General features: G+C 42.2%; 1 protein-coding gene and 1 pseudogene across 1 annotated transcript; both read right to left on the minus strand.

Annotated features, from left to right (window-relative positions):
- Window positions 1-277: 277 nt before the first annotated feature.
- On the minus strand, window positions 278-21,259 carry slc30a2 (solute carrier family 30 member 2). Its single transcript, XM_034699777.1, has 8 exons — window positions 21,177-21,259; window positions 9,822-10,033; window positions 7,977-8,123; window positions 5,758-5,911; window positions 3,955-4,174; window positions 2,578-2,683; window positions 801-935; window positions 278-675 (listed from the first exon to the last, which is right to left on the minus strand). The coding sequence occupies exons 1-8, from the start codon at window positions 21,257-21,259 to the stop codon at window positions 530-532; spliced, it is 1,203 nt and encodes a 400-aa protein (XP_034555668.1). The 3' UTR covers window positions 278-529.
- On the minus strand, window positions 6,553-6,944 carry LOC117824047 (annotated as a pseudogene).
- Window positions 21,260-22,423: the final 1,164 nt, after the last annotated feature.

A 22,423-nucleotide genomic window follows, 5' to 3' on the forward strand; every position in this document is an offset into this window, starting at 1 on the left:
TTGAGTTGGCCACCTCTTAGATGTGATTCAAATAAGAACAAATATCTTATTAAAGCTTTTAAGATTAAATTTTCCTCCTTTATGGCAGAAAAATTCATAGCTTGGGGTTTTGGATAAAGCCTTATATTTTTGGGCGTCTTTGACTGACAGACACTTACACATCAAACAAACTTACTAATCCCAAACTTCTCCAGGCAAGTGAAGTGGATGAATGAGCTCTTCTTTCTGGCTCCACCTTCTTCATTTGCTTTCCAAGCCAAGCCTGGAAAACCCTACACTCGTTTTTGTAAGAGGGGCTTTGATTTCGGACTGTGAGATTCAGTGTGTTTGACTTGTTCCATGTTAGCACAGAGCTCCAGCAGCATCGCTCCACCACCAACACATGGACCAATCAGCTGATTAATGGAGAACTTAAATTTCCTCCTTGAGCAGGAAGCTGCGTGGTGAGAACAGCTCACCCCGAGAGAATGAAAATGTGCCTGAGTCCTGTTCCATGTCCTGTCGGGTCCAGTCCGGTCCAGGATCAGTATCAGTCACAGGGGTCCTGGCAGTTGGAGCAGTGGCTCATGTCTTCAGAGTAGAGCTCCACCTGGATGGTGACGCTGTAGAAACCAAACTTTGTGTTGAGGAGATCGGTGGCTTCCTGCAGGACCGACTGAGCGTCAGCGCCCTCCTCTGATGGGAACACAGAAAACACTGTGAGTTTATTTAACTTCATATTAATCTAAATGACTCCTTCCTCTTTGTTTCAACCTTTGAGTTAAGTAAAGTAGGTCATGAGTCAGTGTGATGTGCGTTACCTATGGCCAGGTGAACAGAGACCAGCGACTGGCCCAGAGTCAGAGCCCAGAGGTGCAGACAGTGCATCGACTTCACGGCCTTCACCGACAGCAGCACCTCCTTCACTGAGTTAAACTCTATTCCTTTAGGAGACCCTGAAGAACAACACACCACAGATTCAACAGATCGCATTACTCTGCAGGAGAAAAGAAATATAGATGGTAAATTTATATGATTTAGTATTGAACGCAAATGGCTCGAGACCGGAGCCCTGAGGAACTCCACATGGTTTTTGACAGCTTACGTCTGGAGTTTCTAACAGGCTTTAAGTCTCTGTGATCATCTCTCTTTCTTAACCTTCACTATCCCTCTCTCCCACCCCAACTCGGTCTCAGCAGATGTGTGTCTAACATGAGTCTGGTCCTGCTGGAGGTTTCTGCCTGTTAAAGGAAGTTTGTCCTTGCCACTGTAACTTGCTAAATGCTGCAAAGTGCTCTGCTCATGGTGGATTAAGATGAGATCAGATGCTGCTATAGGCTTAGACTTCTGGGGGATCTGACATATGGGGATCCCCTCTCTTTCCTCTGTCCAACACTTTAAGTTTTCCTGTCCCATTAGAGTCACTAACCATAGACCTTACTGGAGTCCCTGAGCTCCCTTGTCTCGTAGGTTCCTTCATTATGTGGATGTACCAGACTCCAGCTGCTACAACCACTACTATCCGTCTCACCACTATCATCTCTCTCTCTCTTCCTCTCCCTCTATCCCTCTCTCCAACACGGTCTCAGCAGATGTGTGTCTAACATGAGTCTGGTCCTGCTGGAGGTTTCTGCCTGTTAAAGGAAGTTTGTCCTTGCCACTGTAACTTGCTAAATGCTGCAAAGTGCTCTGCTCATGGTGGATTAAGATGAGATCAGACTGAGTCCTGTCTGTAAGATGGGACTGGATCTTATCCTGTCTTGATGTTGGGTCTTTGTTAATAATAGAACATAGAGGACGGTTATTGGTTAATTTTTGACAGTATTCAGCCTTTAACCGGTGTTAAATGCACAAATATCTGATAACACCACAACCCTAAAGTCTCACAGTTTTCTTCCTGTATGATTTTATATAACTGTTTCATATCCAAGCAGTCACATTAGTCTAAATATATCACACATATGCAGTGTGCATGAATGGTCCCAAAGCCGTATTCCACCCCAGGATCTGACCATCTGTTCCCCTCCTTTGGATCTCAAAGAGGAAACACACCAAACTGAGCTGTCACCATGTCAGCGTCACCACAGCGGAGGGATCCGTGCGCTCAGAGGACTCCTGGTGTCAGTCTTGGCTCAACACGACGAGGCTTGTGTATTTAACTTGACAGCCTTCGTCTACAGACATCTATGAGGACTCAATGAGCCAGAGCATGACGGCCTTCGTTACATCCAGAACATGTTCTGGATCCGCTCCAGAGAGCCGTGTGACACTGATGATGTGGGATCATAGGAAAGCTTGACGGCTGCAGACGAGGAAAACAAGTCTGTGTGTGTTTGTCATAAACACAACCACTGATGTGTGGTTGATTTTAAAGGAATAGTTCAACATTTCGCAGCCAAGTGGTGGAGGCTGTCCTGTTCGGTGACCTTAGGATCAGCTCTGCTTTTTGCAGATGATGTGATCCTATTGGCTTCATCGAGCAGTGACCTCTAGCTTGCACTGGTTAAAGGGCAAAATCTCATATTTCCATGAGTTCTATCAGCCTGAAACAACTATCCAAGGAAGATCAGTTCACAACAAGTAACTCAAGTGTAGTACCTTCTAAGAGTATCCTGAAGACGTCTCTGAGGATGGTGACCGTGGTGCAGAGGACGAAGACAGAGAACAGGAACGTACAGATGGGATCTGCGACTTTATACTCGGGCTGGAGGAGAGAAGGAGAGAAAAGAGAGAAGAGGAACGTTAGAGAAGGAGTGGAGGAGCGTCTGATGGTGTTTTCCAAAGTCACAAGCTGTTCAAATTCTCAGGGCGAAGACAAAAGCAAGATCTTGACAGAAACATTTTAGAGTTTAAAAAAACATCCAAGGCTCAGAGTGAATTAAAGAAGAGAAACTTGCTTCTCCTGCACATAAATCACATCTCTGAAATGTAGAAGAGTAGAAGTACAAAGTAGGAATCAGTCTAAAGCACTTCAGTTAAGGTACGTCTCTAAAAGTAGTATGGGAGGTGATCCCCTCTCCTTTGGAATCATCTACCAGTCAGGGTCCGGGAGGCAGACACCCTCTCTACTTTTAAGAGTAGGCTTCAAACTTTCCTTTTTGATAAAGCTTATAGTTAGAGCTGGATCAGGCTTGGACCAGGTCTTAGTCAGGCTGCTATAGGCTTAGACTGACACACTGGGATCCTATCTCACACCCATTAAAGTTACTAACCATAGACCTTTCTGGAGTCCCTGAGCCGTAGGTTCCCTAGGATCCCTCTTTCCAACCCCAACACAGTCTCCGCAGATGTGCGTCTACCGTGAGTCTGGTCCTGCTCAAGGTTTCTGCCAGTCTAAGATGAGATCAGATGTTGCTATAGGCTTAGACTGCCGAGGGAACTGACACACTGGGATCCTATCTGTCTGATCCTGTCCCAGTAAAGTTACTAACCATAGACGTTTCTGGAGTTCCTGAGCTCCCTTGTCTCGTAGGTTCCTCTGGATCTCTGCTGCTATCAACATGCCAGACTCCAGCTGCTACAACTACTACTATCCGTCTCCCCACTATCATCTCTCTCTCTCTTCATCTCCCTCTATCCCTCTCTCCAACACGGTCCCAGCAGATGTGTGTCTAACATGAGTCTGGTCCTGCTGGAGGTTTCTGCCTGTTAAAGGAAGTTTGTCCTTGCCACTGTAACTTGCTAAATGCTGCAAAGTGCTCTGCTCATGGTGGATTAAGATGAGATCAGACTGAGTCCTGTCTGTAAGGTGGGACTGGATCTGATCCGGTCTTGATGTTGGGTCTCTGTTAATAATAGAACATAGAGTACGGTCTAGACCGGCTCTGTTTGGAAAGAGTCTGAGGATAGCATTTGTTGTGATTTGGCGCTATATTATTATTATTTAGCTAGTGAAAACTCTGACACAGTGTGACCTAGAATTCATGTCAACTAACATTTGGTCTCACCCTAACATGAATGTGATCTATATCTGACCCGAAAGTAGATGATGGTCGCTGCCACCATGACACCGACGCTCTGCAGCAGGTCTCCGACCACGTGGATGAAGGCCGCGCGGACGCTGGTGTTGCCGTGGCCGCCGAGGAGCGAGTGGGAGTGGCCGTGAGCGATGGGACTCCGGCCGTCCTCGTCGATCTGGTGGTAACCGCTGCCGTGGGCGTGGAAGGTGGTGGAGTGATGGAGGATGTAGGCCATGCTGTGGAAAAGAGAGGTAAAGGTTGATTATGGTTCAGGATTGTTTCATATGTGCAGTATATCAAGATTTTCAAAGTAAAAGCACTTTAGAAACATGGTTTGACCGATTCACACAAATTTAACACAAAAGAGCAATATTTAACATTTAGATTTAATATTTAAAATTTAGGTTTAACATTTAGATTTAACATTGAACATTTAGATTCAATATTTAACATTTAGATTTAACATTGAACATTTAGATTTAATATTTAACATTTAGATTTAGATTTAATATTCAAAATTTAGATTTAACATTTAGATTTAACATTGAACATTTAGATTTAATATTTAACATTTAGATTTAACATTGAACATTTAGATTCAATATTTAACATTTAGATTTAATTTTTAACATTTAGATTTAACATTTAGATTTAACATTGAACTTTTAGATTCAATATTTAACATTTAGATTTAACATTTAGATTTAATATTTAACATTTAACATTTAGATTCAATATTTAACATTTAGATTTAACATTTAACATTAAGATTCAATATTTAACATTTAGATTTAACATTTAGATTTAATATTTAACATTTAGATTCAATATTTAACATTTAGATTCAACATTTAACATTTAGATTTAATATTTAACATTTAGATTTAACAATCAACATTTAGATTTAACAATCAACATTTAGATTTAACATTGAACATTTAGATTTAACAATCAACAATTAGATTTAACATTTAGATTTAACATTCAACATTTCGTTTTAACATTGAGATTTAACAATCAACATTTGAATTTCAATATATAACATAGATTTAACATTTATCATTTAGATTTAAATTTAACATTTAGATTTAACATTTTACATTTACATTTAACAATTTAACATATATATAAATGTAATATTTAACCTGAAGAGTTAGATTTAACATTAACATTTAAATTTAACATTTAACACATGTAGATTTAACATTTAACAATTAGACTTATATTTAACATTTAGGTTTAACATTTATATTTAACATTTAAACATATTAAATATTTGTCACAACAAAATTAAATGTGAAAAGTATCTCAAATTGTGCTCTAATGTGATTAAAAAGGGGACTTTTTAAAATTCACTCTACATTTACAGGATATGTAAGAGCTAAATATGGAGAATTGTTGCTGTTATTTTCAGGGTGCACAATTACAAGAGGGGAACTTCTATTATTAAAACAAAGAGTTTGAAGAAGAGTTTGCAGAGGTGTGGAACTCATGTCAGGTTGTTTTACACAAGCTGGAGAAGCCAGAGCAACAACTAGTAATGTTGAGATTCAAAGGTTCCTCTTACGTTGAGTCAGGGAAGAAGAGAGTAACTCAAAAAACAAGGCTGTTTACTCATCTTTCAAAATAAAACCAACAGGTGATCGTTTAAATTTCTGTAAGAGTTCAAACCATTTTCTAAAAACATGTTCACGACTGAACTCAAAGACACCCCCAGAGAATCCCTCTCCTCACAGTCTCAAACTTCATTCGTCACCTCTATCACACTGACATCCTGTAATGTGCCACATTAACAGACATTACGCCGAGCAGCTCTCACATTATATTGACGATGACGGCGCACCCGGAGGTGACTAACATTACATGACCATCAATCTCATAGTCGTTGCGTACGATCCTCTCGATGGCTAAATAGACCAGAGCGCCCGTCACAATCCAGATGGAGATGACTGAGATGAACGCCCCGAGGATCTCTGAGGAGAGAGAGAGAGACAAAGAGAGGAGTTATAATCACTTCTGCAGAGTTCGGCACTTCATCATACCCAAACAGCAGCCATCTATCTGAGGATCCCAGCAGGACACGGAGTGGAACAACAGAGCTCATCGCTCACAGGCAGAGCTGCTGTTAGACTTACAGACTCTGATGTTTGATGTAGCAGAGGGGAGTGTTAGCGCTCTCAGTTATGAACACAGCTCCAGCTGAGTGGTAGTTAAAGCAGTTTATTTATGGACTTTTATCACTTCACATTTTTTTAGGAGGGTAGTGGAGTCTCCTGGAGAAGCAGCTGCAAAGTCTTCAGTATTCCTAGCCTGAACCGATCCACCTTCAGTTTCCTTTCCTTCTCCCATGGGGTTCAGGTCCAGGTTACTTTATTTGTAGCTGAAGCTAGATCTGTCTTGTGAGCTAGCTGCTGGGTCTGGTGACGCCAGACTACAGCGCTCCCAAAGGATCCTGACCGATCACCGTACGTGCCTCTGGTAACAAAGAGCTGGCATTCTGGTGTATCCAGTGGTTAGCCGTGAACAAGTTCTTTGATTCAAAAGCAAAAGACAGTGCTTCATCTGTTTCTGGGGAGTCGTAGTTTCACTGTAAATAGGAAGTTACACAGATGCTTCATTCTAGCGAACTGCAGCGGTTCTTTGGGATGGAAATAAAGTAGCGTTGGTTCAACACGTCGATCAAAAGCTCAAAGGTGTAGAGCAGAAAGCCTGCCACAATAAGGATGTGAGTCTCCTCCTCCTCCTCCTCCTCCTTTTTATTGTCAGACTGTGGGATGATCTCAATATCCAGGGTGTTTTTAACACCATGAGATTTCTCAAACTTCACCAGGTTCTCCAACCATGCGTAGAACGTGCTCATCATGGCGTCCATGTCCAGAGCAGTGATGACTTGAAGAAGTCATCCTGGTGGACCACACAACAGTTGGGCAGGTTCTTGATCAGCCTGTTGGTGAGGGTGGTTTTCCCTCCGTTGGTAATGCCGCCGATGCCGATGATGTACTTCATGGTTTTGGAATTCAAAGGGTCAAAAATTGATTCTGGATCTGAGTGATGAGACGGGAAGAAAGCTTAAAAAGAGAAGCTTAGATTACTTCCTCAGGTTGTGTTCTGCCTGCTTCTGCTCTCCATACCGACTGTTTTTCCTGCAGACACCAAAGCTTTGCATAAACTTTTAGCCGTGCATGCTTCAACCTTGGTGTTGGCTTCAGTGGCGGTTCTGGGGAGGGGCCAACAGGGGCCAGTGCCCCTGTAAAACTGAACCTGCACCTCCCTGTGCCCCCCCCCCCCCCCACCCAAATAATATTATACAATAAAAAAAGCTTTGGTATTGTGCCGATGTTACAGGCGGAACACATGCGTGTGGCACTTGGTTCCAGTCCCTTAGAGCGCTAAGGGACTCATGTTGAGTGTAAACAGCCAAACAGCTGCTGTCAGTCTGCATGTTGATCTAGTACACAGTAGTATATATGTCTAGTATAAAGGGATGCACTGATGTTTTGCCAGTTTGTTCTCAGCCGGTCCTCGCCCTTCTCAGTCTCTTTTGTCAGGGTTGAATGTGTCCCTCTGACAACACCCTTGGCACCAGCCTGGCCCCCCCAAGTCAAATTGGTCTAGAACCGCCACTGGTTGGCTTTTGTTTTCAATCAAAAGGAGATATAACTAATATGAGTTGGCAATGTTAGCTTGCATGTCAAATTTGAGCTGGTTGCAGATTCCAAAGAGGGGAGCCGTTCATTCATTTTCAGTCCAGTTCTACTCCTGCAAACATGCACCGCCACTTTAAGGGAGTAAAAGTAACATCTACAGTGTTAGAGTTGGCGGCGTAGACATTCTGACGGCATCACCTTCAGCTAAAGAAGGTTAAAGCTAACACAGTTTTAGCATCACCACCATCTGCTGAAAAAGGTCAAAATGACCTTTCTCGAACTTGTTGCCTGAAGGCGACACAGATTGGACTTTAACACTTTAAGCAAGAGTTGCAATCATCCCTGGAAACATTCGTGCAGTATGTTTAGTATCTGTTTCCCCCGTCCTGACCTGATCTGTGCCAGCCATAGTTCATGGTTTTGGTGGGCGGTCTGGAGGAGATCCACAGCGAGAACAGGCTCACCATCATGCTGCCAAAGTCTGTCAGGAGGTGGGCTGCGTCCGTCATGATGGCCAGGCTGTGGGCCAGGTAGCCTCCTGCAGAAACACAGGATTGTTGCAGTATTACAGATTTATCTGAACCTTCAGTGTCACTGTGATTAAAATCAGTTAGAAAATAAGTCATCCATTTTTAAGTGTGGTGAAGTTTTGTGATAATTCCAGTTGTGATCACGTGGTTTTATAAAAGTGTCTGAAAAGTTGCTGACAGAGAGAGAGTCCCAAACTGTGAACAGCTTTTCAGCAATAACCTCCTTTGATTACACTTTGTGTAACCACTAACAGGTTTATAAAACGTGTAATTTAATGCAGCCACACACCATGATCTGGATTAAATATTAGATCCTCTTTTCTCAGTGTAATGCCCCGGGTAAAAAGAGCTGTAATATTCTTTAATGTCATCATAAACATCTGGGCAATCAGCCAACCAACGTGAGCCTCAGTTTTATAGTCTTTGAAATAAAAAGTTTTCAGCTGTGTTCTTAGTTTCAGAGAGAAATATATGATTACTAAAAAGTCCAACACAGACTCTGATTAAACAAACAGCAGCATGAGACGGTTTTCTTTTCACCCAGACGTGATCCTGACCATGAATGCAGCATGACGATATATGACATCCAATAGCTTTGTCACAGATTAAGAAGTTACTGTAAGGGACAACCTGATCACACACATCATATCAAATCAATCCACAGAAAGTAGTCCGGTACATTTCCCCTCTGCCTGTTGACACTGTGATAAAAACATTAGAATTGAATGGGATGAAGGAATGGAATACATCAAAGCAGAACGGAACAGAATGTAATACCATGATCCTGATTGGTCAAAACCTGATGCTTAATAGCAAAAGCAACACCAAGGACAACCTGATCACACACGTCATATCAAATCAACCCACAGAAAGTAGTCTGGTATATTTCCCCCTCTGCCTGTTGACACTGTGGTTAAAAAACGTTAGTGTGGCACAGATGTGAGAGGAGCTACTGGACCCCAACCATCTCTGAGAGGGAAAAGTGGAGCAACATCCTGTCCTGTGATCCAGAGCTGGAGAGAGCATCTCTAAACTGCTGATCTCTACAAAGTCACTGAAACCAGAAGAGGTAAAGATAACAGCAACAAAGCTCTGAGAAGAAGGAGAGCCAACTGAGGAGAGAGATGTGGACTTAAATATTCCAGCAGAAGTCTAGTTCACCTTGTCTCACGTTACCTTCAATGGAAATGTTCACTTTAATGTGAATAAGAAAATAAGCAGGGTCATGTTTGAAAATTAGAACCTCGACAGGGTGAGCAGGACCTCTCCACTTTGCGTTGGCGTCCTGCTCACCCTTTCAAGATTCTAATTCACATTCCAACCCTCTCAGTATACATCATCCCTTTCACATTAATGTAGAGGATCCAGCCAAAGCCCAGTCACTGCTGGTTTTCAGCTTCAGTCTTCAGGACAACAAGAAGCAGTTGATCAGTGGACCTTGCAGACTGTGAGGGGGTGAGGCCCAATGGTGCAAATCCAGACACATTCACCCTCCATCACTTTCCTGACGGTCCCAAAGCTTCCTCTGACAACAAAGTGATGGTGGACAGATTGGCTGTGGCGCCACTTGATTTCATCTGGAACCGGCTGTCAGTGCTGTTCAAACTTTACAAGGAGTAAGAAATCCACTAAGTTTGTATCATCTTTTAAAAGTCAATGTTGGTGACTCTTCAAAATCTCTCCCAAGGGATTCGTTTAACTCTTACCTATGACCTCTCCGATCATGAAGACGAGGCAGACCGCTGAAGCGATGTACAGTTTCTTCTTGGCCAGCAGCTTGTCCACACTGTCCTCACACGTCAAGGCTTTGGCTCCATGGCAGTGAGCACCAACGGGTCGTTTCAGCTCGATGGCTCCGGCAACGCCTCCGTTCTTGAAAGGGAAGTCGGGATATTGTTCTTTGGAGTCTGGAAACGAGCTGCAGGGAACACAAGAGGTATTTGTTTCATGATCCAAACAGCAAATAAGACGAGCCACATGTACTGTAGGTATCATTTCCACTTTAACACAATACAACACAGTGAGCTGGAGGACAAAACAAAATGCTTACTTCTCCATTTTCATCAAACACACACACACACACACACACACACACACACACAGGCGTATAAACACACACTCAGGTTGCTGTTCTTTCCATGTGCAGTGAGGCAGTGAGGGAGAGCCGCGATGATGGCGCTAATGAGGTGGAAAAAAACTAATTTGGCCTCACTTGAGATAACCACACACACACACACACACACACACTTAATGTCACACACTTCAGATAGGAGATTGCCAGTGTTTCATGATTAGCCTTTATCTCACACACACACACACACACAGGCGTCTTATGGGATGTGCGTGCTGAAAAGAGGCGGCCAAGTGGAAAACAGATTCTGTTCAATTATACCACGGGGACATGAGAGCAACCACTCCCCCAACACACACACACACACACACACAGAGAGAGAGAGAGAGAGAGAGAGAGCATGTGTACATACAACACACACAGAAAAACAACTTCAGAACGTACAGCTTTGACGCCTGAAGGCAACGCCATGTCCAAATGTTAGCATGTTGTTATGCAGATGAGACTGTCTGAGAAACATTTGTACAAAATAACTTCAACCACTGAAGACATACACATTTTGTTTTGTTTAAAGTTTTATTTTGGGGTATTTTTGCCTTGAAGCTGGGGTTGGTGTTCAGATTTAGATCCACTTTTTTGTTATACTGGTTAAAATGATCTTTATGTCCCGATGGTGATCAATACATAATGTGTTCTTTAAAAAGAGGTAAAAAAAAAAGCTGCTATCTACAGCCGGAGTAAACCTGGGAAAACACCAACCAATCACAGTCATTAGGGTCCAAATAATGAAACCAATCAGATCCCATCCTGCCGTTCTGCCCGCCTCCTGTAAAGCGTACATTTCCTGTTTGTTTGTGTTTTTAACTTTCACTATGAGAAAGTTTTGGTGTTTTCTTACCGCTGAGTGAGACATGAGTTGACGTAGTGCAAAACACCAAAGATGTGCTGAGGACCGGTTTGGAATCAGTCACCATCATATGGTCTGGGAATCAGCGGCACTCGTGCATGTGAGCGGGGGGGCGTCGTTTTGGAGGAGCTCCGAGGGAAGGGGGGGTTAGATAGAGTCCTGAGGAAATGCTGCATTCAAATTCATGCTAGTTTTCCGTGGCTACCAACCCTAGCTTTAATCAAAACAACAACAAATAAATAGCATAAAGTAAAATGACTGTATCCATAAAATGATGGAAAACCTGTAGCTCCAACACTAATGTTAATGAAAGAAATCCAAAAGTTCCCACACAGTCAGTCCAGATTTAGATTTAAACAGCTGCCCTCCTTGTAATAAATAATTACCAATGAGGACTGGACTTGGACTCGACTCACATTTTTCTCTGGTGACTCGGACTCGAACACCAAGGACTCGGGACTCGACTCGGACTCAAGGTGTGTTGACTCGACTACAACACTGACTGGAGATATCTGACATGACAGTTATTCCCGTACTGACCGGTTTTGAGTCAGTCATGATCATATGGTCGCGAATCAGCGGGGTGCTCGTTCATGTGAGTGGGGGCGTCGTCCTGGAGGAGCTCCGGGAGGGGGGGAGGGGTTAGACGAAGTCCTGAGGAAATGCTACATTCAAAGTCATGCTAGTTTTCTGTGGCTACCAACCCTACCTTTAATGGATAGGACAGCTGAAGAGAGACGGGAAATATGGGGAGTAGAGAGAGGGGGAGGACAGGCAGTGAATGGTCGAGGCTGGAATCGAACCCATGACCTCTACGACGAGGGCCATGGCCTTTGAATATGGGGCGCACACATAGACCACTAGTTCAACAGCGCCCCTTAGACTTACTTTTTTATTGAAGGAGGGAATGATCTGTTAGCTTAAAAAAAGAGCTAGCACCTGTTTGGCTAGCTCAATTTTTCCATAAGGGGTATCTTTTAAATATGTTTTTATTGAATAAAAATCTCTCTAACTACTTTTTAAGGACAAACATGCCCACTCTAGTACTAGACATTATCACAGCATAATATAAATAAAGCTAAATGATGTCTGAGCTTTTTAGCATTTAGCAGCATTCATTTCTATGCAGATGATGATGAAATATCTAAAGAATGTTTAAAAATGGCCCCAAAAGGGCCAAAAATTGTTGTTAAACCATTAAAAAAGGGTAATAAAATAAGCGGCCATCGGTTCAACTCCATGTCATCCCAACATTTCCTCATCCTCTCTAATACAGGCAAACTGTTAAAAAAAGATAACTCTGAAAAATTCTCCCTTGCAAAATGACAAAAAGCCGTGCACACACATGCTACTTCTTCTTCTTAATATTCCACTTCATGTGTTCATCAATACGACACAGGGCAGGTGTGCCGTGTTTGTCAGCAGTGCTGAGACCTCGGGGAGTATTCAGTGATCTGTGAAATGATATTATATGAAGAGACCTCGGAAGAGCAATACACTGAAAAAGTAACCATCAAGCGTTTAATTACAGCTGCAGTCTGCCTTCTCTGAGCGCAGAGCAGTATTTCCTGGAGATGACAAAACAAAGCCTGCAGCCAAGTAGAGATGAGAGCAGAAATGAAAACAACATTTTATCTCTTTCAGTAGATATATGTTAGGTTGTTTTAATAATGATGAAGACTACAGGCATTTTGACCTTTAAATGATGCAAGAACGACCCTAAGGTACTAGAAAAAGGTACCTGGCAGAAACTGTTGCACCACCATCATCAAAACAACATATTCCATGCATGCAGTAACAGCACTGAGAATCCATCGTGACCTCCCTGACCTCCTGCAGTCGATTCTGGAAACTGTGCCATCCTGAATTGTATGGACCTTAGTGCAGAATTTGGTGTTGGTGGTACAGCCTCAAGTTCTCCAGCTGATTTAACATTTGGGGTTCCACAGGGTTCAAACCAAGGCCCCATTCTCTTCTCCATCCTCATGCTCCCATTAGATCAAATCATCCTTAGACACATCCTCTACACCGACAATGCACATCTTTATCTCCCCATTAACCAAATAATCTGCCAGATCTCACTACACAGAAGACTCTTTCCAAACAGAGCCGGTCTAGACCATACTCTATGTTCAATTATTAACAAAGACCCAAAATCAAGACAGGATCAGATCCAGTCCCATCTTACAGACAGGACTCAGTCTGATCTCATCTTAATCCACCATGAGCAGAGCACTTTGCAGCATTTAGCAAGTTACAGTGGCAAGGACAAACTTCCTTTAACAGGCAGAAACCTCCAGCAGGACCAGACTCATGTTAGACACACATCTGCTGAGACCGTGTTGGAGAGAGGGATAGAGGGAGATGGAGAGAGAGAGAGAGAGAGAGAGAGAGAGAGAGATGACAGTGGTGAGACCGATAGTAGTAGTTGTAGCAGCCAGAGTCTAAAGGAGATGTACAAATCTGGAAGGACAATATTTTTTTCTGCAAAACTGAAGTTGGGCTTTTCGGCCCTCAGGAATCCACCAAACTGGTCTACGCATCTACTGGATTTGCAGAATGTACACAAGAATTATGGTAGAGCTTGCAGAGGTTTGTGTTTTGTTAATTCTGGGTCTCAGTGGCCCAGTGAGGGATGAATTCTTGAGCCAGTTTCCAGAACACGTTCAGTTTTTGGTTCATTTTCCTCTCTGCTCTGACGTAACAGTCCTGGACTTGTTCCCATTTAGCTTTGCAGGTTTCATGTATAGTAGTAAGTATAATCAGGGGACTTCCGGTGAGCACGGGACCATAACCCTATAAATGGTGAGTCTTCGGACCAAGAGTGAGTCTGCAAAGTCCGGCCGCAGTAGGCCGCAACACCAGCCCTCGGAGCCGGAGTCCCCAGAGAGGTCCAATGCTAGAAGTAAGTATAATCTGCTCTTAGATATTCACTTTGCAAGTTGCAATACAGACAATGGCAACAATGGGGCGGCTGTGGCTCAGTGGGTAGAGTCGGTCGTCTATCAATTGGAAGGTTGGCGGTTCGATCCCAGCTCCAGCAGTCACATGCCGAAGTGTCCTTGAGCAAGACACTGAACCCCTGAATTGCTCCCTCTGTTGTTCAGAGGTGTGTGAATGTGTACAAATGAGATTAGCTAACCCTGATGGTCCCTTACTGTAGCAGCCTCTACCATCAGTGAGTGAATGGGTATGAATGGGTGAATGTGACGAGTAGCGTAAAAGCGCTTTGAGTGGTCAGAAAGACTAGAAAAGCACTATATAAGTACAAGTCCATTTACCATTTACCATTTAACACAAGTAAAAGTAAGCCATAGCTAGAGATCTTTTACCCGATCTGATGGAGTGTCTACATATGGAAGTTTAGAGGAACATTAAGTTGCCTCTTCCTGTGGGGTAACCGTTAAGAGCTCTAAGAGACCAGGCTGCTGACCAAAACCAATGAACATCCAGCCTGACTCCACTGGTTTTTATCTGGGGAGATTTCTGGAAGCTGCTGCAGCAGAAGTGACAGAGCCAGCACCTCCTGCCAGACTCCCATTAACACTCAACCAATTATGCTGCCTTCATGTGCAGCCAGAAATATCACAATTACCAGCGAGTAAATGATCCAACAAAAAGGGTTTGGTAAATACAGCCGGGAGACATCATAAAGAGCTGTTCGTAGATTAGTGAGCGGGGTTAGGAGAGGGGAGTTGTTGGAGAGCAGCTCAAGACCTCTGAGTTCAGAAGCTTTTACAGTGTGAACATTTTCTTTCTCTGTTTGATGTTCATATTTTAAACTTTACAAAACTTTACAAAGAGTGGGTCATGATGTGTCAGAAAACTACAATAACTTATACCTAAAGCTCCTGTGAGGAACTTAAGGTTTGTGGGGATTTTGGCGCCCCCTGTGGACAAAGCAGCACATCATATCACATTGCTGATTTTGTGTAAGATGTGTTTTTTATTAATAAGATGTATGAGGTAGAGCACTTTGTCCACAGGGGGCGCCATAATCGATGCAGAGACTTCCTCATTTTATGCTGTTGTCAAGATGTCAGCTTCTTCTTCGGGTGATTAATGTCTGTTCATGCTCCCCTCACTCATGTCATTAGCGCCACCGGGAGGGAGGAGTGATCACGTAGTGACACAGTGAATCCAATTTGGAGAGGTTCATTTGTTTGTTTGTTTTTTAAAGTTTTATTTTGGCCATTTTTGCCTTTATTGAATCAGACAACTGAAGAGATACAGGACATGTGGGGAGCAGAGAGAGAGGGAAGACATGCAGCAAATGGGAGAGGCCGGAAGTTGAACCTGCAACCGCTGCTATGAGGACTATAGCCTCTGTATATGGGGTGTGCGCCTACCCGGGCCAGATCCGTGTCCTATCCGTATCAGATCCGATACGGAGTCATGTGACCGAGGTTTTCCTGCAGTAATCACTGAATCAAGGATTCTCCTCCTCCTCTCCTCATCCATGTTGTCTTTCTGGTCCTCTGAAAACCTCTGACCTGTTGACTCCAGGCCTGGCTCCGCTCATCATGACGGTTTGTTGTTGTAGTTAAGTGAAACACGAGCGGATCCAGTGGAAGTTAACACTTGACTAGAATAGGAACCAATCAGATCCGGTGCTGTGAAGGATCTGTTGGAATTTGGCCGTTAGACTGCAAGGGCAACAGTGCCCTGAGGTTTTGTTTATCAATTAAAATATCAACCTTTGAGGCCAGATTATCGATTATCACACGTCAGGAGGAAGATTTAATGCTGTGTCGATATTTTGTCCCACCTCTGATTCGTTTGTTTTTGAGCAGAATTAATATTCCTGTTCTGTTTGTCACATCTTCCAAATAATAATTGTTATAAAGGTATTTCATTTGAAGAAAATTAATATATTTTCTCTCTATATAAATGCATGTAAAATAACCCTCTTCTCTTTTTGTTTTGACTCATCTCTAACCCTGAAACTCTCCCAGACATCTACGTACAAAATGCACAGGTGGGACAAAGGACTGAACTGTTAAAGGAGCTCACCTACACAAAATACAACTTCATGAGCAAAGGATTCCCTCACGTCTTAAAAAAAAAAAAGGCAGCAGAAGTGTCCTCTGGGATGCTTTAGTAGGAGATTAAACAGGATGAAATGCCCTCTGGATGCTGTTTCAGTGGAAATAAGGTCAGTAAAACGCCCTCATAGGTGCCCCTCCAACATAAACTACATGTCCCCTGAGGTCCTCTCTGTGGATTAAATGTAAGTGTCCTCTCAGGGGAGGTTTTCAGTGGATAAAACATCACTAAGTACCTGAATTATCATTCCTTTTATGTTAAATATGTATTAATAACTTTGTTTTCCTTTCACATAATTAAATTACCACCTCACATTGTTGCATTAACATCCAGCAGAATCAATCCATCAAGCAATCTTTATTTATAAAGCACCAAATCCCAACAAACGTTCTCCTCAGACTCTTTCCAAACAGAGCAGGTCTAGACCGTACTCTATGTTCAATTATTAACAAAGACCCAACATCAAGACCGGATCAGATCCAGTCCCGTCTTACAGACAGGACTCAGTCTGATCTCATCTTAATCCACCATGAGCAGAGCACTTTGCAGCATTTAGCAAGTTACAGTGGCAAGGACAAACTTCCTTTAACAGGCAGAAACCTCCAGCAGGACCAGACTCATGTTAGACACACATCTGCTGAGACCGAGAAAGCAGGGACTTAGCCGACCCCTAGGTTGAAATCCATGCCTGTTAAAAAAATGCAATATTTGGAGTGGTCTCTTGATTTTTTAGCCCACTGGACAGAAACTGGGCTTATTTTTTTAAATCTAAACACATTACCAGCAAATAAATCCTCACATGTTCGAAGCTTGTAGCACCAATTCCTGCATTTTCAATGACTTCAGAGTGTAATAACTCCTCTCTTTGTCTCTTCAACTGAACCGGCACGACTCAAAGAGCTGTGAGAATTTGCAACCACCATTTTTGAGGGCTTATTAATGATCTATAAAGCATTAATAAAACATGTATTAACCATAAAGAAAGCCTTTAAATATCTTCTGGTTCTGCAGATTCCACAAACTAACTTCACAGATCTTCATTTAACAGGGATTGGGCCTCAAGCATATTTACATCTAGTTCCTTATACACTTCCTTATACATCAATAGTTGCCAGCTGGGGAAAATGCTGAGGATGACACACACACACACACACACACACACACACACACACACACACACACACACACACACACACACACACACACAGGAGCGCAGCAAATGGTGCATGAAATCTCAGATGTGGTGCCATATGCATTTCTCTCTCTCTCTCCCCCTCCCGCACACACATATACACGAGTAAACACACACACGCAGCTGCAGCACCCACACACACACACACACACACACACACACACACACACACACACACACACACACACACACACACACATACACATAATCTAATAATAATTTCTTTGATATTTTTTGGGGGGGGGTGATTTTTATCTGCACGAGCTGGACTCTTCCTCAGAGGCCTGAATGTTCAGCAGTGCAGCTTCTCGCCTTCCTGCGTTTGATGCGTAAAATCAGAGTAAACTGTCAGTTTGAATCTTTCTGACGTGATGTGGTTTGGACGTGAACAGCTGACGCACAGGTGTCACAGTGTGTGTGAGAAGGATCAGATCTACTTTAAGACCTGTGGTGTGTTTGAAGCTGTTGATTAAGCGGACATAAGAGGCCTCAAATCAGAAACGAGAAGCTGGATTTTATTTTACGCATAAAGACAGATATAGTGTGTGTCATATTCCTGCAGAATATTTTTCTGCAAACAAAGAGTGGGCATCTGTTGCAGCTTTTCCTGTTTTTTTACGCTGAGAAAAAATCCTGTTTTTGCATCATGTGGTGACGCAAAGAAAATTTTAATCTGAAATGTATTCGTTTGATTTCTGTATATATTCCCTGTTTAAACTTGCGCGTCATTTCCCCCTCTGATGTCATATTTAAGGCTCCTGAATCTGCACGAATTATTTATCATATCTCAGTTATAACTTTCTGGGAATGTATCAGTAAATAAATCACACCTGACTCTGATTTATGACATTTTTGCGCATCAAGGATCTGCTTTTCTTCGATGCGTAATTTCGTTACAATGTTACAATGTCAATTTAGTTACAATTTAGCAGACTCTTTTATCCAAAGTGACTTACATACAAGAAGAAGAACAACACAAGCAAAGATCTAGACCAGAGGAAACAAGATCAGTAAGAGTAACAAAGTGCTTCAAGTCCATTTAGGTGCAGGTACTGCCAAGCAGTGTAAAGACAATGCACAAAGTAAATAAAGAACATCTACAATGAAGCAACCAAACCATTGAAGACCTTCCATTATCATCATCAACAATTAACATCACCACAATAATGACCAAAGTACCAAGTGCTGGGTCACTCCAGACCTGAACACAGATTCCCAGAGTAGAGCAGGACAGTGTGAGTCAACTGTAGCTGGAAGACATGATCTGCCCCTGGGGACAACAGTGGAGAATAGTCTAGCTAAGTGCATAGTGCTTCCTAAAGAGCTGGGTCTTTAGCTGTCTTTTGAAAGTAGAGAGGGACTCTGCAGATCGAATGGAGTTGGACAATTCATTCCACCATTTAGGGGCAACAGAAGAGAAGAGTCCAGCTAGTGATTTTGAGGCCTTGATGTGCTGGAAGCACTAGGCGCGTTTCAGAGGCTGAGAAGGGCAGTAGACCTGGATGAGGGGTTCCAGGTAAACTGGAGCGGTTTTGGTGACTGCTTTGTAAGTGAGGATTAGAGTTTTGTATGTGATGCGAGCTGCAACTGGAAGCCAGTGTCGCGAGATGAGCAGGGGAGTGACATGAGCTGTCATAGGCTGGTTGAAGACCAGACGTGCTGCTGCGTTCTGGATCATTTGCAGAGGTTTCGTTTTATATATATTCAGGGTTCCCTGGAAAACCTGGAAAACAGTTGACCAGTTTTCCAGTCCTGGAAAATGGGAGAAAAAGTCAAATGTCCTGGAAAATTATTCCAACATGACTGCGTGTGACCTGACAAGGTTAAAAAAAAACACATCCCCATTCAACATTTGTGGCAATTGTTGTCATTCAGTTCTATTTAGGTCAATTAATGCACTGATTATTTATTTATTTATTTATTTATTTATTTATTTATTTATTTATTTATTTATTTCAGTAAGGCAGCTTCCAGATTCCTTTGCTGGCTCTTTTGTTTTTCACTCAACTCATTTAATATTTTTTGAGAAAAGAGAAAGCTGAGATGAGAGTTGACCATCAGTGTTACTTGGTTGCACCAATAAAGTGAAGTGCTGTACATCTGTGGTTGCATTGTTCTATAATTAATTTGCAATCATTTTTAAGCATGTAAGAGCTGATTTCATTGATAGCCATAGACTGCACGTCTTTCAATGCAGACTTCCACTGAGAGGAACATATTAGACTATTTAGGAACTAAATTAGGAACTACATTTAGACTGTCATACCAGCTTGATCATCACTGAAAATGTCCTGCAAAATGATCTCTGGAGAAGAGTGGGAACCCTGATATATATTCTTTTTTTAATTTCTCAATGCATCATATTCTCTTTTTAAACACACTAAAGCTCAAACCCCTCTCAGGGTGAATCCACGCCTCCTCCTCCTGCAGGTATCCACCCCTCCGTGTATTTACCGTGTTATAAATCCCTCTGGTTTCCGTCCACGCAGCCTGTCCGTGCGCAGCCCTGCGTCCTCCCTCTCTCTCTAATGACAGATGATGAGTTCTTAGCATTGCTCAGTGAACTGGCCCCGGGGCCATTTGTCACAGGCTGTCCAGAAACAAGCCAAGCATGGAAATGAATTTGTTCATTCACATAAAACAGCCCCTGCAAAGAGCAGAGAGCCTGCTTAACATGCACCACGGTAACAACTGCTCCCACCGTGCACCGTGCACCGTGGACGTTACGCACGGAGCTCCACATCACACACACTGACGCGACACGACACGGGAGGATGTGTCCTGCAGAAAGCATCATGTGCTGACTCTGACATGTTCACTTTCACTCTTTTAAAATAACAAAAAGCACAGAAACACAAATATCCTGCAGGGAGCACAGACAGGGACAGGACTTGCGAGGGTCAGTTCTGTCCTGGGCTGTCCTCTGGACTCCATAGAGGAGGTGGGTGAGAGGAGGACATTAGCCAAGCTGACATCCATCATGGACAATCCCCCTGCATGAGACTGTGGGGTCCCTGAGCAGCTCCTTCCTTCAGCAGCAGACTGAGACTCCCACCCTGCAGGACGGAGCGCTACCGCAGGTCCTTCATCCCATCTGCATTCAGACTGTTTAACACCAGCACTGCTGTGTCCCGTTAATCAGCTGTTCTCATCTTTCATTCCACTACATGGAAGTTACTATGTGACTTGGCACATTCACAAATAACTACTGTATCCATCTGAATCGCACTGCTCTTCATTAAATAACCTGGTGCAATTTTTATCTTGCAATAACTTACCTTATCTATTTATCAGATAGAAGTGTACATAGTGTGTATATATATATATGTAATAGTTGCCATATTTTATTTCATTTTTACTTTATTTTATTGTATTCTATTTAATCCCATTTTATTTTATTCTATTTTGTTCTATTTTATTCTATTTTATTTTATTCTATTTTATTTTATTTAATCCTATTTTATTCTATTTTATTTTATTCTATTTTATTCTATTCTATTTTATTTTATCCTATTTTATTTTATTATATCATATCATATTTTACCTTTATCATTGCTATTATTATTGTTATTATATTTTTTAACTATGTTAGTTTATTTGTTGTATTTCCCTGTCCCGTGTTGAAAGCTGCTGTAACAAAAGAATTTCCCCCAATGGGTGACCAATAAAGTATATCTTATCTTATCTTATCTTATCTTATCTTATCTTAAACTTTAAATATTAAATCATCATTTTTTTCCTTTTATTAATACACATGCATGTCAGATTTAACATGTGTAACCTAACTTAATCAGGATGCAGCATTAAGGTCCATGCATGTGCAGCAAAATGAAACATGTGCCCACCTTTGCAGCTTTAGAGAATACGTTTTGGCACTCTTCTCGTTCATCAGGTGAGATTTCTCTGAATTTGCAGCGTTAGTATCCATCATGCTCCAGCCTGCAGCAGCTCGCAGCTGTCCCGTCTGAGTCTGCAAATTTAAAAAAAAAAAAGAAAGTGCTTTTCTTCTTCTGCTTCTTCTAATTCTTCTCTTTGGATGGTGCAGCTGCAGGAGTTGCCGGTGACAGTGGACAGGTCCGGGTCCCTCGAGCTTCAGTCGTCTTGGGGGAAAGTCAGCGGAGACCTCATGATGAAGTGGGAGCAGACAGACTTCAGAACAAACGGAGGAATTCCTTCATTGCGGCGCAGAGGGGAGCAGGAGGGGAGGAAACCACATGCGGGGGTTTTTGGAGGGAGGTTTTAATTGTAGCCTTGAACATGCAGCAGCAGCAGCAGCAGCAGCAGTGATGTTCAGGCTGCAGCAGCTGTGACTGGACAGGACAGATAGAAACCTGAGTGATCACACACAGCAGCTCTGGTTGGTGGATCCTAATAGGACAGGAGTCAGTGTGAATAAAAATCGATGTGTTCACAGAGGAACATCAGATTTAGATTTTTTAAATACAGCCAAAATTACACTAATTTAATCATTTGTAAAATACACAATTTAAATGATTATTTAAAGGCTTTTTAATTGTCCAGCAGAGTTCACTTTTCTGCACAATTTTGCTTCATGTATTGGGCATCATTTATTCTCATGATATGTGACGTTCAAGCACATTCATGCAATGTAGAAAAATAAACACAGGCCGTGTCAGAGCAGAATCTGTGATAGATTCATTTGTTGAGGAGACAAAAAATCCAGATTGATCCTCAGATTAAAACAATATTTAGCCCAGTTAAAAAAAATAGGCCTTAACTGGTTTATTTCACAAAAGGGCCTTATCGTTTGCAACTATCATTAAAACAAAAAAAAGAGGAAAACTCGTGTAAAATAAAATTTATTCTAGAAGTCACGTTTATTTTCTTTATCTCTGTAAATACAGGTCTGTTTAAGATGCGTTTTTCTTGTTATTGATGCATATATGTTGCTTTTAATGTGAAAACATATCACAATATATATGACTTATATCAGTAAATGTCTTTAGACTTCAAAAAATAATAATAACTGATTTATTGCATGGTTTTATTTTCAAGTAAATTTTGAAAACAATATATTACAAGATAAAATCAAATAAGGAGATATGATGGATCTGTGATTCTGTCAGACCGA

This window comes from Notolabrus celidotus, chromosome 13 (genome assembly GCF_009762535.1).
Source record: "Notolabrus celidotus isolate fNotCel1 chromosome 13, fNotCel1.pri, whole genome shotgun sequence".
Lineage (NCBI taxonomy): Eukaryota > Metazoa > Chordata > Actinopteri > Labriformes > Labridae > Notolabrus > Notolabrus celidotus.

Bases quoted from the DNA above. Each gene is read 5' to 3' on its own strand.
- slc30a2 (XM_034699777.1), bottom strand. From the start codon at position 21,259: ATGGATACTAACGCTGCAAATTCAGAGAAATCTCACCTGATGAACGAG. The intron at 8,124-9,821 runs GTAAGAGTTAAA...GTGTTTCTGCAG, and splicing joins CATGATCGGAGAGGTCATAG to GAGGCTACCTGGCCCACAGC. The intron at 2,684-3,954 runs GTCAGATATAGA...TCTCTCCTCCAG, and splicing joins CGACCATCATCTACTTTCGG to CCCGAGTATAAAGTCGCAGA.